The following is a 20,909-nucleotide window of genomic DNA, read 5'->3' as shown; positions in this document are numbered from 1 at the left end:
CCCTCCTCAGGGAAAGCTGCGATAAAACAGGAAACACTTCTCTCTTTGCAAAATAAAATTATACCACTAATGATAACACAGTCACCACACACGCGCACAAATCGTTCTAATGATGGGTGTAAAATTCCCAATGCTGCCCAGATGCTTCGAAAGAAATCTCTTCCTACTACAAATAAAATGGGACAAGGAAGAGATAAACTCTCCACTCGAAACACTCCTTAGTCACTCAGCTGCCTCTTCTCTAGCATCCCGCTCCTCTACACCCTGTCCCTGATGCCAGGCTGCTGCTAAACTGTCCTCTCTTCCTAAAACCCACGGTGTGGTTCCAAGCCCATCTTCCGAGCTGGAGTTAGACAGGTCCTGCTGCAGTGACACGGTGCTGCATGGGACCTCATCACTATGAAGGTGCTGAGCACTATTCCCAAGACCTCAGTGCTTCTCACTCCTGTTTGCTGAAACCTTCACTTCATACACCTGTGCTGATCATGCTCACAGAGCAGCACATGTGGTTTTAGGACAAACACACATATAACTTAAAACAAAGAAAAATGTAAGGATAAGGTAATATATGTTAATTCAAACTTTTTCTTCCCCAAACTCAAAGAGCATGTATGCAGCCTACTAATCTGGACTGTTACCTAAAGGTAAAACAAAGACAGCCGTTGATCATCTCCATTCTCTCTCCTTGCTTCTAGCAAGAGCTCAAAGCAACAGCAGCACGCCCCTCAGCTGTGTGTGCTAGAAGCTTGGCTGAGACTACTTAATGTTTCCAAGGCTAGCCTCACACATCATCAGTTAAGAGCAATAATGATGATGTTACAGGATACACAAAGGATCAGTATTCCAGCTCTGGGTCCTGGCCACGGGTGAGGCTTCTAATGGAGGAGAAAAGTGCCAATGCTCCTCTTAGAGCAGCCCAGGTAGTGATGTGAGGAAGGAGGGTGGAGTAATCCTCTGTGTGCTAGATTTGTGAGGTGCCACTCAGCTGGTTGTCCCAAAGAACACACACAACCACTGCTCTAGTATCAAGACAAAATACAGAGGTGTGCTCTTCTTTGGAATAAAATCTAGAAAACTTCCCATGGGCCTGCATTAGGAGCCATGCCTATGTGTTTCATAGCTTTTATGTGCAAACTTTTATAGCCATCAGTTTCCATACCTGATTTTTTCATTAGAACTTCAATTCTAGACAAAGACCCTAGCACATAATAGGGCGTCAGCAAATGGTGAATGAATGAATGATAATCAAGCAGCCTGACACTGAAAGAAAGGCCTATGGGAGAAGTTTGTATCACCCCACTATTCCACATTTGTAGCAACACTATTTACAATGGCCTTTCTTCTCCAAAGACTTTCCTTATTAAAATACTTCTTGGAAAGATCTAGCAGCAGGTTATGAACTATGGCTCACCATCCAAACCCTATGGAGCTACGTCCAAAGAATAGTTAACTTCTCTGTGTAGTCTATAGGACAAGTCTGAGCACATTTACTTAAGAGCTGACTAATTAAAAACAAAAAACAAAACACACATCAGAAGACAGGCATTTGTGAGGCAGAGGCAGGTAGATCTCTGTGAGTTCAAAGCCAGCCTGTTTTATATAGCTGCAAGATACCCTGGGTTACATATGAGTGAGAACCTGTCTCAAACAAACAAACAAACAAACAAACAAAACCAACCAACCAAAACAAAACAACAACACAAAAAGCATCAGACCCTTGGAAAAGAAATCCTTTATGCTACCAAAAATAAAGCAAGAGTTCTTTGGTCTAAACTGTTAGCTGCTCTACACACAACAACTCTGCTAAGAAATGCCATCATCAAACTTCCATGTCACCTGAATTAAGAGAATCCGTAATGACGTGACAAACAAAATGTCTAACAAGTGCCAGACCCATGTGCTGGGATTTATCGGCAAATAAGACAAGGTCTCTGCATCACAATGAGAAAGCCAATGGCATAGGGCTAGAATTTTAAATAAACTAGTATACAAAGTCATTACAGACAAGGAAAGCACTCATGAAAACAGATACAATAACCAGATGGTGCTGCCGATGGCCCCTAGGTATCCAGGGGCTCAAAGAGCTTTCCAGGCAAAGGAAGTGAGAGTAAAGGTCCAAGGCAGAAAGGGTTGCCATTTTATAAGAAAATGGAGCTCCCTGGTACTGTCTAATCTTTCCACTCAGAGAGAAGCAGGACTGTATGAAAGGAAGGTGGCCATGTTGGCAGAAATCAGATTATGCAGGGCTTTGCAGGTCAGGGCAAGAGGCATTAATAATGTTCTCTGAGGATGGGCTTTTAGCAGCAGAAATAATATGAAATGTGAGCCAGAAGATATAGGCCACAGTTCAGACTGAATCACAGAAGCATGCAATCATAGGAAAACTTCCTCAGGCCTCAGCCCGTTTCTGCATCTGTGAAACTCCAACTCACCTCTGGAGATTATCATAAGGATCAAATTGGACCCTTTGCACATATACCATATAATCTCAAGTGTTATGAAAAAGGACACAGAATTTTCCAAAAGAAAATAATAGCCATTGGAAGCCAATTACCTGGCAGAGCAGTGTGCAGGTGAGCACCTTCGATGAGAAGCATCAGCAAGAACATCCAGGGAGTAAAGAGGAGAGAGTGGATTAAACTGTGGGGATGAATGAGATTATTTCAGTAAGGCTCAAATCAAACAGACCTGATTCCAAAAAGCAGCCTATGTGCTTTCTCTAACAATGTCCAACCCTCCTGTCATAAACATCGATACCATTCAATAAGGGTCTGCATATCTAACCTTATGTCCAAAAATGGCCCAGCACAGACAAACAACTACTGCCTGTGAAACAAAACTTTCATGCAATAATCACTTCAAGTCCAAACACAGTACTTCTTAATGGATAGTCCAGGAACCTACACCTCGCAAATATCCACTGTGCATCAGCCCTTTCCCAAGAGGGCTAGCATGAAATTACCTTTTCAGAGACGACTGCATAGCACATTCCAGTGCACAGTGTAAGTACAGTGTAAAGAAAAGGCACCTGGAGTTACAGTGCCCAACTGAGTGTACCACTGAGCTGCTCAGGTTTAAGAGCAGCATCACCCTCGAGCTTTGCTAGTCTGCTCTCCAGGACGGATCACTGCCATCTTACCTATCTTATAATAGGGTTACTGGTAGGGCTAGCTCGAGTACTGTTTTTCAGGCCATAAAGCAATTTCAGCTTCTACTGACCTTAAAAGATGACTGAGAGAGGGTGAAGAGTTCAGTGCGTGTGTTAGCAGGAAATCCTCAGCACCAAAACTACAAACCCAAAATGAGGCTGAGGATCAAATGGGGTACTGTGTACAAAGCACTGCACTTTTGTCCCACAATAAGCATTCCTTTGAAAAATGGGCAACTTGATGACTTAAGACAAAGAACTTGAGTGGTAACTTGAAATGGACTTTTAAAGAACAGAAAAGAAGCTGGTATACACCCCTCTGCAACTTAAGAAAATAGCTGAAACTCATGGTGCATGTTCCTCACTCTATTTCACAGACATGGAGCAAGTGACGGCCACACGTCTCTCAGTGCCTTTACATGCTCTAGCTTACCAGCCCCAGGTCTCGTGCCCGCCAGCCATCTTCAGGAGCCTTTCCTTGTCTGCCTACCTCCTGTACTACTGTTTCTCTAGAACTTTCCTTTACACCAAGTTCTCACACTTAGCTCTGTTCTGTTCCCACAAAGTAAGCTCAACACAGAAACTGCATCTTTCCTAATGTATAGTATAATATATAACTTAAAATGCATGACCTAAAATCTCCTCAAACACCACTAGTTTTATCTTCCACTGCTCTAGTTAACTGTGAACCAGCAACTTCACAGTGAACTTTCCAAGTGGAACCGTGTAACATAATAAGCTACTAAGCAGTAGCCAAAAAAGACCAACCACCAAGAAAGTTCGCCTAAGAACTTTCCCCCATGTCTCCATCAATTTCACTAAGGTAAAGCAACCCCACCCATGAACTGAACATGGTTCAAACATCTATAAACATAACCATGACCACTACCATGAGTCACTTTTAAATCATGGATACCATTCAAAAGCCTGATATATCAGGGTCCCCCAAAAAGGGGAGCCAGGGAAAAAAGACTAATAAATCAAAATAAACCCAGGCTTCCCTTGAAATGTGTGTTACTAATAAGAAGCTGACATCTGCAGTGGAACCTAAGAGATGAGCATGTGGCAGTCGAGGAACACAGCTCTCACAAATCTCACTCACCTCACGTGCACAAGCAGAAATGTGAGGAAAACCAGAAGCCAATGCTTTATTCTTTCTAAATAAAAGGAAACTGAATGATAAAGATGGCCACGAAGAGTGATCTTACCTGATTCCGTTCTCTTTTCCCAGCTGATGGTAACCAGAAACTAAAGAGAGAATAACAGGAAAGAAGACGATAAGAGGTGCTAGGAAAAGTGTGAAAAAAGAAGAGGAGCGGGGAGAAGGACGGAGAAGGACTGAGAGACACAAGGCCCGAGGAGGACACCGGCCATGGGTGAAGTAACCCTGACTACAGCCTCACAGCCCTTGCCTCGGCTGTACGGTCAGAAGAGGGCTCAAACTCCAAAAGTAGACTGCATGAGACATGGGTGTTGGCCATAGCATATAAGGAATAAGTTATACAGATGCTTTACCATACACAAATGTGGGGCATGTTTGCATGTACATGGCATTCGTATATGTCTGCAGTGCATGAGTTCACAGGTGTACATGTGTGTGCAGGCCAGAGGTTGATGTCTGATGTTTTTGTTTTTGTTTTTGTTTTTTTTTTTTTTTCGAGACAGGGTTTCTCTGTGTAGCTCTGGCTGTCCTGGAACTCACTTTGTAGACCAGGCTGGCCTCGAACTCAGAAATCCACCTGCCTCTGCCTCCCAAGTGCTGGGATTAAAGGCGTGCGCCACCACCGCCCAGCGATGTCTGATGTTTTACTGGATCATTTTCCATTTCATTTATTGAGCCATTGTCTCTCACTGACCTTGAGCTCACTGCTAGTGAGCTTGCCCTAGGATCTACTTTTCAAGTGCTGACCTTGAGAAGGCCTGCCACACCTGCCTGCTTTCATATGTGGGCGTTGGGGATCCAGACTCAACTTCTCATGCTTGATTCACTGAACCATCTCTCCAGCCCCAATATGTATGTATTTATTCCACAAATATTTAAGGTTTTGCCACACAAGACCCAGGAGGAAGGCAAAACCCACACAGCAAAGCCGACTGTCTGGGAGACGAAGCTTTTACAAGAATGGCAGATGACTCCTGAATGATATTCACCATGGTAACATGGACAAAAAGATTTCTCCTTAAATAGGTCTAAAGGAGAAGAGAAACAATTAGCTTTTGTTTTAAATGACTATTTAAAACAAAAAGATTTTTTAAATTTTTTATTAGTTATTTTATTTATTTACATTTTAAATGTTATCCCCCTTTCTGGTTTTCCCTCTGCAAACCCCCTATCCCACCCTCCTCCCCTCTGCTTCTATGAGGGTGCTCCCTTACCCACCCACCTACTTCCACCTCACCGCCCTAGCATTCCCCTACACTGGGGCATCAAGCTTTCACAGGAACAAGAGTCTCCCCGCCCATTGATGCCAGATAAGGCCATCCTCTGCTACATATGCAGCTGGAGCCATGGGTCTCTCCATGTGTACTCCTTGGTTGGTGGCTTACTCCCTGGGAGCTCTGGGGTGGTCTAGTTGGTTGATACTGTTGTTCTTCCTATGGGGTTGCAAACTCTTTCAGCTCCTTAGTCCTTCCCTTAACTCCATTAAAACAAAACTTTAAAAGAGAAAAATGCATTTAAAATATGGCATCTTGCTCCTCTTCTCTTCTCTATGCGCATGCCCTTTCTCTTTTTCTCTCCCCCTTCCCTCTTCTCTCCCCAGGGAAACTCCCCTGGCCTCAATCCTTGGAGCCAGTGAACTTGCCAGAGGCAGCTTCCCAATAAACCTGGCTGTAAAATAAGATAAAATAAAATAAAATATGGCATCTTAGTAGTGGACACTAACTAATATAACACCTAGAAATATAACAGATAACAAAATAACACTCATCTAGAAGGGAAAAGGAAAACAGTCATAATTTTGTGACATTAGTCATCTTAAAATCTTATTTTTTAATTATTGTGTGTGCCATAGCACACTTGTGGGGGTCAGAGGACAAGCCTGTAGAGTGGGTTCTTTTCTCTCCCCATGGACTCTGGGACTGAACTCTGGTCATCACATGGTAGCAGGCACTTTTAGCCATGGAGCCATCTTGCCAGCCTGACTTCCGCCATCTTAACTGCTAGGAAGCACCAATCTCTATGACCTCCTCTTTCAGCTCTCAAGTCTAATAAAAAGCCATCTCTGCCTCCGACTCCAAGGAACAGGCTGGGCCAGCCAGTGGGAGCTCCGTCACTTACTCTGTCTGCAGGGGGTCACTGATGGTATGGCTGATCCTCTCAGTTCCCAGGCTGCTCATGCTGGTCTCCTAAGAGGACAAGAACAAAAGTGTTATCTAACCACAGAAGCAAATGTGGACAATGCAAGTTGTCACCAAGCTCAAAATTTCCCTAGCTAAGCCAGCCAAGCAGCCTCAAGCTTGTGGCAACCTTAAAAACCAACAGCAACTATTTTTTATGTGAATCCACCTTAGAAGTATTATATACTACCTAGCTATTCTCTGCTGACCCCCCCCAAAAAAAAACAACAAAAAAAGCTTTTAAAAAGGCTGTTATAAATACTGTTAATACTGTTTGTTGGACTTGGGGTTTCTTCTGTTTTAAAATTAGCTTTGTGTATGTATGTGGGGCAGTACATGTGTGTAGACATGTGTAAAAGTGTAGATGTACAGAAGCCAGAGGACCATCTTCAACATGCATTAGTGTGTGTATATTCAGAATCCAGGACCATCTCCAGCATGCATAAGTATGTGTATGTACAGAAGCCAGGATCATCTCCAGCATGCATTAGTGTGCATATGTATAGAATCCAGGACCATCTCCAGCACGCATTAGTGTGTGTATGTTCAAAATCCAGGACTATCTCCAGCATGCATAAGTATGTGTATGTACAGAATGTAGGACCAGCCCCAGCATACATAAGTGTGTGTATGTACAGAAGCCAGAGGACCATCTCCAGCATGCATAAGTGTGTGTATGTATAGAGGACCATCTCCGGTGTCATTCTTCAGGCATTGTCCACACCTTAGCCAGAGCTTACCATACATGCTAGGCTATCTGGCTAGTGAGCTTTAGGTATCTCCCTGTCTCTATCTCCCTAGTGCTGGGATTAGAAGCATGCCACCACACCCGAGGCTTTGTCCCCTCACATGGGTGGGAACAAACTCAAGTCCTCCAGAAATGCTTTACCAGCTTGAGCTTTCTCTCCAACCATAAGTTTATTTTTTGATTGGCATATAAGTGAAATATAAAAATAATACCAAGTGATGTTTCAACATGTGTATATACTGTGTATTGTTTGCATATGTTTATAATTTTAATATAGGAGTACTAATATAATACCTCCTACAGTACTAAAGTGTAAAGAAGTAAAAAAACTTTTCCAGAAGACTCACTTTGTTGTTGTTTTGAGACATGGTTTCAAATATGTAGGTAAAGCTGGCCTCAAAGCCTGCTCTAGATTCCCAAGTACTGAGAATGGAGGTCTATGTTACCAAAGTCAACTCACTAAGAAGAACTCACTAAGCTCCATGAACTATTTGACTGAGGTTCAACAACCACCACAGGTGAAGCCTAATCATCTCTGTGTTAAATATGTGTGTTAAAGAACTGTGCTACTTATAAAAACAATCAGCCTGGCTGGACACACAAAGTTCAATGGCGGAATGCTTGCCTAGCATGCACAAGGCCCTGAATTCAATCCCTACCACCACAAGAAACAAAACCCACAAGGATTATCACTGTGCTCTTTCCCTTGCACATCATTTCAAAGTAAAAGCAGAAGGCTGTATAAACTGACTCTTACATTTGGGGCTCTCGGGATTGCAGTGTGAAAGCATACCCATAAGGCCCCAGCAAGATAGTCATCTCTACTGAAGAGTGAAGGCACTCTCCTGTAACTGTAGCACATTTACATATTCGCCAAAGCAGCCCACAGAGTCCAGGGTCACACACCAGAGTAAGTGCTAAGGTGACAGGACACGTCACAGGCATGAGTGCCAGCATTTCTCAAACACATCTGTATCTTGGCAGATGTTGTTTGTATTCAACTATGTGTATGAATTAACCCGAAGAGTAGGAAACACTCTTCAGTAGAAGCACCAGCTTTAGAAAAATTAATTTGAGGTCAGATTCTAAACAGAGGTGGAGCTAAGTGGAAAGTCCATACACATTAATTTCTTATCCTCTGGCTACAGCTCCAGGTCAGAGACAGAGAATGGTAGAAGGGCCAAGGGAAAAGATGGATGAAAAATGAGCTATTTATTAAAGCAGAAAAATTATTAACTTAAAACGCGGTAATATTTAAATTTACAGTTTATTACTGTGTAAATTACAAGCAGTACTTTACGTAATTAGCAGCTCACTAGCAGGGAGCTGTGAATGAAACTCATTATTTATGATTACAGTTTAGAAAGAGAGGAGAGGGACCGGGGAGGGGAGGGAGCGGTGACCTCTGCTAGAAATGACAGATCTCCTTTTAAGGTGATGAAGATGAATTAAACTAGCGCATATCACCCTATTCACTTGAGATCATTAGCTGCACACCCAATAAACTCTAGGTTCCTCCCAGGCACACTGAAGAGATCCTTCAAGATGAGCTAACTCACTTCCAGGAAGCAGAAGGCTCTGACTTTATTAAGGCAAGACAGCAGATGGTAGGGAGACCATGACTCTGCTGCTCAACAGAAGGGCAAGTGAAACCTTCGCACCGGCCTCCACTGCTGAGCATCTTCCACTATCCTGAACCCTGTCTCCACAGAAGCACTCCAGTCATGGCCAGCTCCCTACGCAGCCCAGGGAGTGAGGGGTCTATGGTCTGTAAATGGAGCACGCCAAAAGAAACATTGTGTGATTCTTTCAAGGCTCAAATGTGTCTCCATTTAGAGACTGGGACCGGAATTCAAAGGTAAGAAATAAGATCTGCTTGAGGTATTATTGAGGTAGCTCAATAGGTAAAAGCACTTGCTGCCAAGTCTGATGACCTGAGTTCAATCCCTAGGGTCCACATGGTGGAAGAGACTTCTGCAAGATGTCCTCTGTAGTCAATATACACAAATTAATTTTTTTTAAAGATTTATTTATTTATTTTATGCTTATGAATACACTGTTGCTATCTTCATACACACCAGGAGAGGGCATTTGATCCTATTACAGATGGTTGTGAGCCACCATGTGGTTGCTGGGAATAGAACTCAGGACCTCTGGGAGAACAGTCAGTGCTCTTAACCACTGAGCCATCTCTCCAGCCTTATACACAAATTAATTAACCTCACTTTTCTTTTCTTTTCTTTTCTTTTCTTTTCTTTTCTTTTTCCATATCCTAAACTTCAGGAAATAGTCCTCTGGGTAGACTACAGTACAAGGCAGTAGCCAGAACACTGACCGACAACCACATGCATGGCTAGGCAAACAGACAACCTTGTAGCAAGCGTTCTGAGTACTTGACAAACTCTTCCTTACTGTGTCCCTTCCTGAATGGGGAACCTTTGCCTTAGCCTATTTCTCAGTCTCCAAGCTAGAATACAAATTAGGGCAAGCACTAGGGGCATGCCTATCACCCTAGGATTCAGGGAGTTAGGATAATTTCAAATTGAAGGCAACAGAGCAAGTGAGACGCAAAGCTAGTACTAGGCCAGTGTAGACTTCAAAGAGAACTAAAAATAACAATATAAATTCAATTTAAAAAGAACATTACAAGGAGCTCCTAAACTTCTGCAAAGTAAGCTTAGTGTTGTTTGTGTGAGGGAGGGCTTGCTTGTTTCTGTGTATTTACTGCTGCATCCCTTTACATCAATTCTAGGATAAAAAGTCGTCCTAGGATAAAAACACACTCCTACATTCAAGAACTGTAAAGAAATCAAAAGAGATCTTTAACTTATACAGTAACATAGGCTTAGTCACAAGTGCAGGAGAGAGAAATCAAGCCAGCACAGGTTTACACACAATGGAGGCTATAGGGAATGTTTGCCTGGGCAAAACTTCTATGTCGATAAAGTGCTTATCTTTCACATTTGTATCCATTCAAATTCCACATAATGGTCATTATCCCTTCTCAATTCCCAGAACATTTCAGTTGGTTTCATTAACTCCAGAGAATCCTGCTGGAAGTGGTGGTGCACACCTTTAATCCCAGCACTTGGGGGGAGAGGCAGGCGGATTTCTGAGTTTGAGGCCAGCCTGGTCTACAGAGTTCCGGGACAGCCAGGGCTATACAGAGAAATCCTGTCTCAAAAAACAAACAAAAATTCCAGAGAGTCCTGGGATGCCTTCAATTGTCAGTAGGGCATACAAATCCCATGGGGACTACCACCTTCCCACAGCACCAGAGAAACCATGAGATCTGTCACCTTCCCAGGCAGCCTTCTCCGCCCCTTCCTGAGGCACCGAGCTGCAGCTCCTGGCAACCGATTCAGGCGACCATGGTATCCTGTGGAAAGAAGGCCTCAGTTATTGAATGCACAAAATGCATAAGTACAGATGTTGTAGCACACTGGAACCCTTATCCCAGCATCCTTACAAGGCTATCTGCAAGATTTACTGTGCCCCTATCTTTGTCCTGAGCAGTATGATGGCAGGTGAGCCATGCTAAGCACCAGCACATACTAGACAATGGTTGACTGCCACCTCCTGAGAGTCCTAAATTTACAGAGCTAAAGAAACCTGTACACCAGTCCTCTTCCTTCTCACACATGTTAGGCAATGGCTCTGACATTCCTAAGGTCATGACCTAAGGACTTGGTCATGAGCATGGAGCTAACTAAAATAGAAGTACCACCACACTTCTGTCCCCAGTCATGGGCCTTTTCCACCCCATTCTGCTACTTTAGAACTGAAAAAAAGCAGATATGCATTTGTGTTAAAGTATACAATAAGAGGATCATTAAAACAATCACATTTAAAGAAGTATTTTTAAACCATTCACTTAAAAATACCATCATTTCTTGCATGTGAATGTCCCTTGTAAGAGCCAAATCTTCCAAGCTTCCAATGAGCACTCAAAAAGTAATGCATCAGCATTACCATGATATGTGGCTGTGACTGATGCCAGGCTTCCTAAATGCTGCACACACTGGTGATGTGTCCCAAGAGCCTATATGGATTGACTTAGGAGAAGAACTCTGAACTTTGAGACTCACCCTTGAATCCCCTAGAACCCTGAGCTAACTCCACGATTCAGAGGCATGCAAGTGCTTGAGCAAAGCACGATGAGTCTTCCCACAGGGAACCATAAAGCCATGACCTGGGCTTTCATCTTCTCCAAACTCACCTCTTTGAGCTGGCCGGGAAGGTAAAAGGAATGTGGGATCTGAGAGTTTATCCAGTCCGGAGTCCATCCTTTCTACTTCAGTGCAGTGATCAGGAGCCCACTTGGGCAGAAGATTATGGACAGTGAATCCGGGGACACATTCTCCTTCATAAAACCAATCACTCTGTTCATCATCCCCTAAAGCAAACAGATCGGGTCCTGAGCTGTCATGATAAAATCCAAATGCCAGGAAGGTTTCTAACACCATAGTTGGGATACTTTCATGTACGCCTAGGTGCAAAAGAGCCTGTCCAGTCCCTCTTGGTACACAGCAAGATGAAAACTGAGGCATCGACCTCGTTCCTCATGGATGGCGGACTGTCTTCACCACTTAAATAGTAAGATCTAAGATCTAGCCTTACGGCTTCCAGAATCCATGTGTAAAACCCACAAATAATTTATATCTTCCAAAATACACAACAGCTCCAACTTTTTGTGAGGCAATCAATGCCTGGAAGTTGTGGTTCAACTAGTAAATGAAGTCAGAATTTGAACCCAGAACCTGACAAATGAAGCCCAAGGTATTTTTCCATAAGGAAACAAACTGCATTCCTGACCATTACCATAGTATAAATAGAGTTCAAAGCCATACATGTTCTTCAATCTAAAAATTAGCTATTATTTTGGGGGTGGGGGGAGGTGATATTATATATTTACAATTTTATCATAATAGATCAGTAAAGAATGTAAGCCCACACTTTGTTTTAGCCTTGGTATCTCACTGATAGGACAGAAAACAATTCTGAACTAGAAATCCAAGCTTCCAGGAAAAAACCAACCACGGTAACAAGCAATAAAACTCCCTAAGGCTTTTCAAGAAACTATGCCATTTGCCTGAGTCCATTCTGTTCATTAAGGTCCCAACTAACCCATACATCCAAACTCTTGGTTCAAACTTCCAACTACCTACAACTAACTTCCAACTGGCTCGGTTTCTACTACAGTGTACAGTCAACAACAAGCCATGTCTGCTACACATCCCCTTTCCAGACTACAGGAGTACACTAAAATATTACAGCAGCATCTAGAGTTCACGCTGCCTTTGTCCTCTAACATATACCAGATCCCACCTCCCCACTGACACCCATAATAATAATGACTCTCACAATTAATGTTCAACTTTCCAAGAGGGGTCAGAAAGACCTGCATCCTGCAAATAATAGCCATACCACCAAACACCAAAGAAACTGCTCTCTGGTGTATAACAGTGTCTCCCTATAAACACACACTACAAACAGCTGTCTCAGAAGCAGGGATTCCCAAGCTTCAGCAAGCATCAGAAGCACCAGAAGGACTTGTTAAAACCAGAATGTGGGGGAAGTGAGGGGATGTTGACAGACAGGAAGGAAGACACGTGCCAGGTGATGTACAGGCCGCTGGGCCCTAGCTACCAATGTTTCTGATTCTGATTTGAACCAAATACTAGCAAGTTCCCTCATGAATCTGAGTGCATGTGGAAAGCACAATCTGAGAACACGATTCTACAACCAGCCAGTGACACAGGTGCATCGGGACAGGGACTGGTAGACACAGCTAGTGTATGCAATTTGACATGTCCACTCCATTCTTATCCAGAAGCATTTCTCAGGACATGCACTGCAATGGGTAAACCCATTAGGTATGTTTTCTGACAATGAATTAATCCAGAATTTTGGTTCTTAACAATTCACTCATGATCCAATAATAAACATTTTTAAAAGGACTTGTAGCTGGTTGTGGTGGCATACTCCTTTAATCCCAGCACTCAGGAGGCAGAGGCAGAGGCAGGAAGATCTCTGTGAGTTCTAGAACAGCCAGAACTACTTAGAAAAACCCTCTCTTGCTGAGACTTTGTGAGACTACCATACAAAATCTTCATGCTTTTCTGCCATTTTGTTTCTCTCTGCCTCCTGATCCTAGAGACAACCTTGGCAGTGTGACCCCAATAGGTAGTTCTCCCACCCGTGGAGTAGTCTAATTTGGTGGTTTCGGTGCACCCTGGCTTACACTTACCCGAGTTTGTCAACTTAACAGGGGCTCTTACATTCCAGGCAATATCTACGGGGCCATGGTTATAAATAATTCCAAGGGCTGGAGAGATAACTCAGTGTTAGGATTACTTACTGCTCTTGCATAGTACCTGGGTTCAGTTCCCAGCAGCTACATGGTATCTCACAACTGTCCTATAACCCTAGTACCAGGGGATCTGATGCCTTTTCCAACCTCTTCAGGTTCATGCACCCTTATGGTGCGCATACATACACTCAGGCACAAACACACATATACAAAAAATAAAGTAAGTAAATTATAAAAACAATAATTCCAAGCTGTGGAATCCTTCAAAGGAGAGCACAAAAACACATAACACAACAAACAATTTATAAAAGCAGAGGTTAGAGAAATTGCTTAGCAGTTAGGAGGACTTGTTGCTCGTACATAGGACCTGAGGTCAGCTCCCAGCACCCACATGGTAACTCATGACCATCTATACAACTCCAGTTCCAGGGATCCAACACCTTCTAATCTACAAGGGTACCAAGCATACACATGGTACATATTATATACATGCAGGCAAAGCAGTCATATACATAAAATTTAAAAGCATCTAAAAACAACAAAATCATGAGATAACAGGAACAAGGAACAAGAGTGTGTATGTGCAGACGCAAGCATACACTTTCACACACATACATGCATACACTTTCACACACGTACATGCACACACTTTCACACATGTACATGCACACACTTTCACACATGTACATGCACACACTTTCACACACGTACATGCATACACTTTCACACACGTACATGCATACACTTTCACACACGTACATGCACACACTTGCACACACGTACATGTACACACTCAGATAAAGACTATCAAGGTTTCTTCAGGGAAATAAAATGTATAAGTGGGATACATGGTGACTTTTAAAGACATTTATTAAATAGTGCCCAGGACACTACAGGATTTATTCAAATGACTCAGTAATAATCTTCAGGCATTTAAACTTAAATAACAAAGTTATCTCTCAGTAAAAATACAAATATGTTGACACGCCCCTCCCCCAAATTACATATCAGGCTGGAGAGATGGCTCAGAGGTTAAGAACACTGATTGCTCTCTCAGAGGTCCTGAGTTTAATTCCTAGCAACCACATGGTGGCTCACAACCATCTGTAATGGGATCAGATATCCTCTCCTGGTGTGTCTGACAGCTACAGTGTATTCATAAAATTAAATAAATCTCAAAAAAAACAAAAAACAAAAAACAAAGAACAAAACTAAAAAAAAAAAAAATTACACATCAGAGTACTATTGGTTATAACTAAAAGAAACTTTCCCAAGCTCAGCCTTGATGCTCTGATCCACAGACCAATGATTCTCGAGACAATCTACTATGCAAGAACCACTTTAAGGGCTTGTAAAATCAACAGGTTCTAGGGACCAACTCCAAATGTATTTGATTTCTAGCAGCTCAGAAAATCTGAAATTTTCACAACTCCCCATGTGAAAATTCATACACCTTACATAAATCACTCCACAGTTACCGGAATCAATTATTGAGACAAAGTCCCAGAAGCTAGAATCAAGAGTACTTTGCCAGAAAACTTGAGAAATAGCCAAGCAGTTAAAAGTGTGATCTTCCAAAGGACCAGAGTTTGGATTCCAGCACCTGCATCAGGCAGCTCACACAGCAGCCTGTAACTTCAGCCCCAAGGGTATCTGACACCCTCTCTGTGGGTGACTCCTCTCACATGGACTCACTCACATGGACTCCACTCACATGGACCCCACTCACATATGGACCCCGCTCACATGGACCCCGCTCACATGGACCCCGCTCACACGGACCCCGCTCACACGGACCCCGCTCACACGGACCCCGCTCACACGGACCCCGCTCACACGGACCCCGCTCACACGGACCCCGCTCACACGGACTCCGCTCACACGGACTCCGCTCACATGGACTCTACTCACATGGACTCCACTCACACATGGACCCCACTCACACATGGACCCCACTCACACATGGACCCCACTCACATGGACCCCCACTCACATGGACTTATCCTTTCTCAGACACACAGGTAAGTATATAATTTAAAAATGAAAAAATAAGAGTCTTTAAAAAAAATAACCCTTGAACACTTTAAGATTACCTTGCCGTCCTTCATCATTGGTGAAGAGCCCCGTGTCACTGCTGCTGCATACACTGCTGGTTTCACTGGGGAAACAAAAAAAGACAAGGGAACTCAGCAACTACAGCCAAAAACTATTTTCAAATGAAAATATTCCAATTGTCTCTGTAACTTCACTTCAGTCCATTAGCCTATGTGACATGTAAATTTCACACAGAAGACAAGTTTATTCATCCTCCCCTCAGAAGGTAAGAGAAGAATGCTAAAACTCTTACATATTAAACTAGTTTCAAAATACTTAAAGCCACTGTTACAAAAGCCACAGGGAGCCACAGCCCTAGCCTGTTCTCCTTCTTTCTTCTTGTTCTGATCTGACCCATGAGAACTCTGTGGGCTAACTGTTCTCTGCCACACTGCTTACCTGTGGAGCTGTGTGCAGATGCTGGCAAATGGTTTCTACAGTTTTAAGTGGATTGGAAAAAAACTAAAAAATGAGTATTTTCTGACACGTAGAAACCACATAAAATTCAAATTTCAATGTATAGAAAGTGTTATTGGAGGCAGCCATATGCACTCATCCACAAAGGTAAGCAGTCACAACAGAATGCACAGCCCAGAGTCCTCAGACACTGGCTGTCTAGCTCACTACAGAGAAAGTTCTACTCTGGGATGACTATGTTCCCAATGTTCCCATTGTTTTAATGTTAAAAAGCTAAGGGAGCTGTTTATATAAAGTCTGTCAAATCTCTTTCCATTAATTTCAAGTTGCCAGTAACAGTACAACATACAATGCCTCTATGATTATTTATACACGGAATCTATTCCCTCCTTATATTGTAAATTAAAAGGGCAGGCTCAAAGAGGACCCGTTGACCTAAAAAAATGATACATTTTCTCATTCTGTGTCAACAGCATTTCAAAAGAATATCCTTGAAAGAACTTGGACTGAACTTATTATCTAAGAGTTTCCTATATGGAGTTTGTAAAGACAATGATGTCATGAAATCATCTTCAGGACTCGAAGACTCTGACCAAGGGAGGAATGTATTTTCTTAATTTAAAAAAAGCCTACAGGATACCTATTCCATACAAGTATCTCATTCTACCAACATGGAAATGAGTGTATTATCTGATGGCATTTTCTAACCATGTGTATTCCCTTAGTGTAATTTGTATTGTGAAACAATAAGTATATGTAAAAAAATTGTTAGTACAATTTTCTAAGAAAGAAAACAGTGGGAGCATTGCAGCAAGCCTGCACATCAGAACTAGGAAGTGAGCTGCAAGGTGTCCTTGCTAGGAAGGCAGTGTGTCCCTTTGTGAGCTGGCAATGTGCCCAGCCCTACAGCCTCCTCACTTGCTTCTTGCTCAGAGATTATTCCTTATAAACAACTAGATTAATTTTATTTTATGTGCATGAGTGTTTTGCCTGTATAAACGTGCCTGGCAGATAGTTTTTGTTTTGTTTTATTGAGACGGGGTCTTTCTACATAGCCCTGTCTATCCTGGAACTCACTATGTAGACAAGGCTGGCCTTGAACTCACAAAGATTCTCCTGCCTCTGCCTCCCTAGTGCTTGATTAAAGGTGAGCCATGACATCCAGCTGAGGCTGATACCTTCCAATAAAAGCTATTTTCTTTTAGCACCTTTGTATACCACAAGCCAAGAAATGCCAGGCTCCTGCACATTCTTTCCCATCCCCAAGCCTTCAAAATGTGTTTATAATTTTGTCAGGAGTCTTCTGACTAGACAAGGAGAAAACCTGTTTCTCCTTTCTGTTCAGAGAAACTGATCCCACCTCTCTAGCATCTATCCCGATTGTCCTGTGAAGCTCCAGAGGAAGACAAATAATGCAATGCCAATCTCTTAAAGAGGTGGTGGCTTGGGTGGCCTCCATGCCCTCTGACTTTGGCTCACCAGATTCTTACTGGCTTATGAGATCCAAACCTACCAATGCTGTGCATACAAACTCTTCCTAGACTAGCTTTGAAACAATGGAGAGGAGTATATTATCTTTACAAATAACTAGCACATAACACACCCCCATCCAATCCTAAAACGAGAGAATAAAGATGCTTCCAACAGAAAGGCGAAGGGAAGAGACCCTCTCCGCATTAGCCCAGAGTTTCACTGAGGAAGCATTTGTTCAGTGTTTACTAGACACTGCTGGTATCTTTGAAACCAACAAGACCACTCATCAGCAATTTAAACAATGCATCTGATCGAGCTAATAGGAGAGAGGTATGAATAATTGGGAGAGTGCTTCCCAAAGACAAATACTCTTCTACGGATAAGGGATAGTGCAGGTCTGGAGTTTAACCTTGTGACACTAGAAAAAGCATCCCCTTAACAGCTAAAAAGTCTCTAAAAGATTCATACGAGAATAAAAAGAAATTTAGAGGTGGTCTGAGACAAACCTGGAGGTGGGTTCTCTGATTCACCCTTATTTGTGCATATGTGTATGTATACTTGTATGATAGAGGACAACTTCTGGGAGTGGGTTCTTGCCTTACACCACGTGCATCCTAGAGACCTAACTCGGGTCATCGGGTGCAGCAGCAAGTACCTTTACCTATTGAGCCATCTCACTGACCCCATACTCCTCTACAATGCTTTCTATTAAAAAAAAAAAAAAAAAAAGTTTCTATATTTCATTGAGCAGCATGATCACCATTTTAAATGAGACACAAAATTAGAGCCAGGATTTTGGACTACCAACTGCATTATCTAATTACTACAGTATTATTGGAAAACCTACTGAAGCACATCCAAATGAAATAACACAAGTGTAAAGAAAGCTACCTTAGCCAGCCTCTCTAAAGATTGATCCTCCCACCCACATTCTATTAGAATTAAGAGGTGGCTGGCACCCACTTATCACTCTACACTCTGCAAGTGGCACTCTGCTTTAGCCCACATCCATCCATCCAAGCTTCCACCAGAGCCTCCTTGTAATTAGAGGCTCTCTCAGTGGAGCAGATGATTGGGCACAGGATTCACATCCACATAAGCGTGTATCACGAGAATGAGCCCAATAAACTGCCTGATACTGCTCGCTCGCCCGCTTGCTCGCTTGCCTACTGCCACCATCTCAATCACTGCCAGCCCAGCATTATAACCCTCAGCAGTGACTGGCCTGCTTTTGTCTCTGAATGCTGCTCTTTCCATATTCTGAAAAGGAATTTTAAGTACTTTTGGGAGAATTAAAGGTTATCGTTTCAAATAAACACATGGTCTCAGTTTTAAATCTGTGATATATTTATTCTATAGGAAAAATCAATTGTTTGGTTTTATTTCGTTTTCTCAATTTGAAACTCATGTTATTATATAAAGCTGAGCCAGTGAAGTGAAAACCCAATCTCAGCAGAGGACCATCAGCAGTCACTCTCAACTGGAGACACTTCTGTATCCCTCTCAGGGTCATTTAGCAATGCCTCCAATCTTCTCTCTCCTGTTCTGGAGATAGAAGCCCAGATCTCATTATTGAGTGCATGAATACCACCACAGTCCTCGGAAGGCATATATGGTGAAGAGAGAGGCAGAAAGACCACAAGGGCTTGCTCTCCAGACAGCCTAACTAAAATCACAAAGTTTCAGTGTGGATAGGAGGTCAAAGGGCTAAGGTGGACAGACAGACAGGAAGACACTCAATGTCCTCCGTTGGCCTCTACACCCAGGGGTGCACATCTGAGTGCACATATGCATACAAGATACACACATACACCCACACATGCATACACACTGAACTGTTGTTAGCACACAGGTTTGTTGCTCATTTATTAACCAAAAAGTTTAAAAATAACTTATCTCTTACACATAACTTTCATATATTTAAAACTAAACAGAAATTTATGACTTATTATAAAAACTAAAGCTTTTTAGGTTATTTATTCAAAACAGAAATTTATGACTTATCATAAAAACTAAAGCTTTTTAGGTTATTTATTCAAAAATAAGTAAAAATTCACTTAACAAAAACTCTAAAATATTTTAGAACCTAAGAGAAAAAAGGGAGGAAAATGTCACCCCGCTACCTCTCTATGTTGCCCAGAGACACCCCTGCTCTTCTTCCCACCTGCTTTCTGCCTAAAACTGCACGTCATCATGAACCTAAACCCTACAAGAGAACTCAGGTCACTCAGAGACAGCTCTGCCTCCAATTCCAGACTAGTCCTGTGAGTTAGGATGGTAGTGAGTTTATGCAGACAGCAGCCTTTCCAGGCCACATGACCGTGAACAGAAAGGGACTAAAGAATTGGGTAGGATGCTAGCTAATCCAGGCTGGCACTGAGCTCAGAAAAGCCCATCCATCCCTTTAATGTATATTTACACATTAGTAGCAATTCACCTTTAGGTGGATAAGGGTTCATTTTTAAGAGGCCTACATTTCTGAGACTTTTTAAAAATCTTTTTTATGTGTATGGGTTTTTCTTATATGTAGTTTGTGTACTCTATGTGTGATTAGTGCCTGCAGAGGCCAGTAGCAGGTGTCAGATGCCCATGGAACTGGAGTTACAAATGGTTGTGAACCACCATCTGAGTGCTGGGAATCAAATTTAGGTCTCTGGAAGAGTAGCCAGCACTCGTAACCACTGAGTCATCTCTCTAGCCCCCATTTCTGAGACTTCCTGCTGCCTTTCCACATAAAATGTGTAAAATTCAGAACGAGAGACAATGCTTTCCTCCCCAAAAGAATGCCAGGAAATACAGCCCCTCACAGTTATCACGGGGGATGAAGGCCATGGTATTTTTCTTTCTTTTAGATTCTGCCTTCATACCTGTTCCCACAGAATGCCAATGCAAAACATAAATACATGCCAGAACATGTATGAAGATAGGATTGCTTTCATTAGTTCTCCCTTGAAAACTTTAGGTTTAATTTTTTTTTTTTAATTGAGGAATTTTTTTCTCAACAGTTGTCTCTTCTAACTCCTTTCCCAACACCTTCATATCTTCTTTGGGAGAATGCTCAGACTGTGCCACTAATCCCTGTCCCCCACATCTGGTGTCCTCTCTCACCAACATCTCTTCTATCTGCGTTCTAGGAAGACTTTGAAGTTTTCCATGTTTCCTTATAGTTTTCCTGTGATTTTGTCTGAATAGTTGCTTTCTAATTCTGTGTCCTAGATCAGAATGTTCTTTTTGTTTCCTGATTTGCTTCTCCTCTGAACTTTGAGAAGAATGTTCCCTGTCCTTTACTCTACAGAATGTGTCCCAAAGCCTCTTTTTTTTAGTGAACATGTCCCAAATTATTTGTAATATTTCTCTTTTATAAGGGAAACTAAAAA

At 42.4% G+C, this 20,909-nt stretch overlaps 1 protein-coding gene across 7 annotated transcripts in view; it reads right to left on the bottom strand.

The window, feature by feature from the left end:
• Window positions 1–20,909, bottom strand: part of Gpatch2l (G-patch domain containing 2 like) — a 51,071-nt gene that overhangs the window by 19,662 nt on the left and 10,500 nt on the right. For 2 of the 7 annotated variants that reach the window (XM_031355694.1, XM_031355697.1), the window contains exons 3-8: window positions 15,642–15,706; window positions 11,455–11,631; window positions 10,535–10,614; window positions 6,429–6,496; window positions 4,357–4,396; window positions 2,555–2,640 (exon numbers count right to left, since the gene is read on the bottom strand). In XM_031355694.1, the coding sequence (XP_031211554.1) occupies window positions 2,555–2,640; window positions 4,357–4,396; window positions 6,429–6,496; window positions 10,535–10,614; window positions 11,455–11,631; window positions 15,642–15,706 (516 nt within the window). Of the gene's footprint in view, window positions 1–2,554; window positions 2,641–4,250; window positions 4,306–4,356; window positions 4,397–5,229; window positions 5,339–5,838; window positions 5,979–6,428; window positions 6,497–10,534; window positions 10,615–11,454; window positions 11,632–15,641; window positions 15,707–20,909 lie in introns of those variants that run through there. The other 5 variants (XM_031355692.1, XM_031355696.1, XR_004114139.1 and 2 more) reach the window with 4 other exon arrangements.

Source organism: Mastomys coucha, unplaced genomic scaffold (assembly GCF_008632895.1).
Source record: "Mastomys coucha isolate ucsf_1 unplaced genomic scaffold, UCSF_Mcou_1 pScaffold6, whole genome shotgun sequence".
Classification (NCBI taxonomy): domain Eukaryota; kingdom Metazoa; phylum Chordata; class Mammalia; order Rodentia; family Muridae; genus Mastomys; species Mastomys coucha.
The sequence above is the reverse complement of the archived record's forward strand: the minus strand, read 5'-3'. Positions and strand labels throughout refer to the sequence as shown.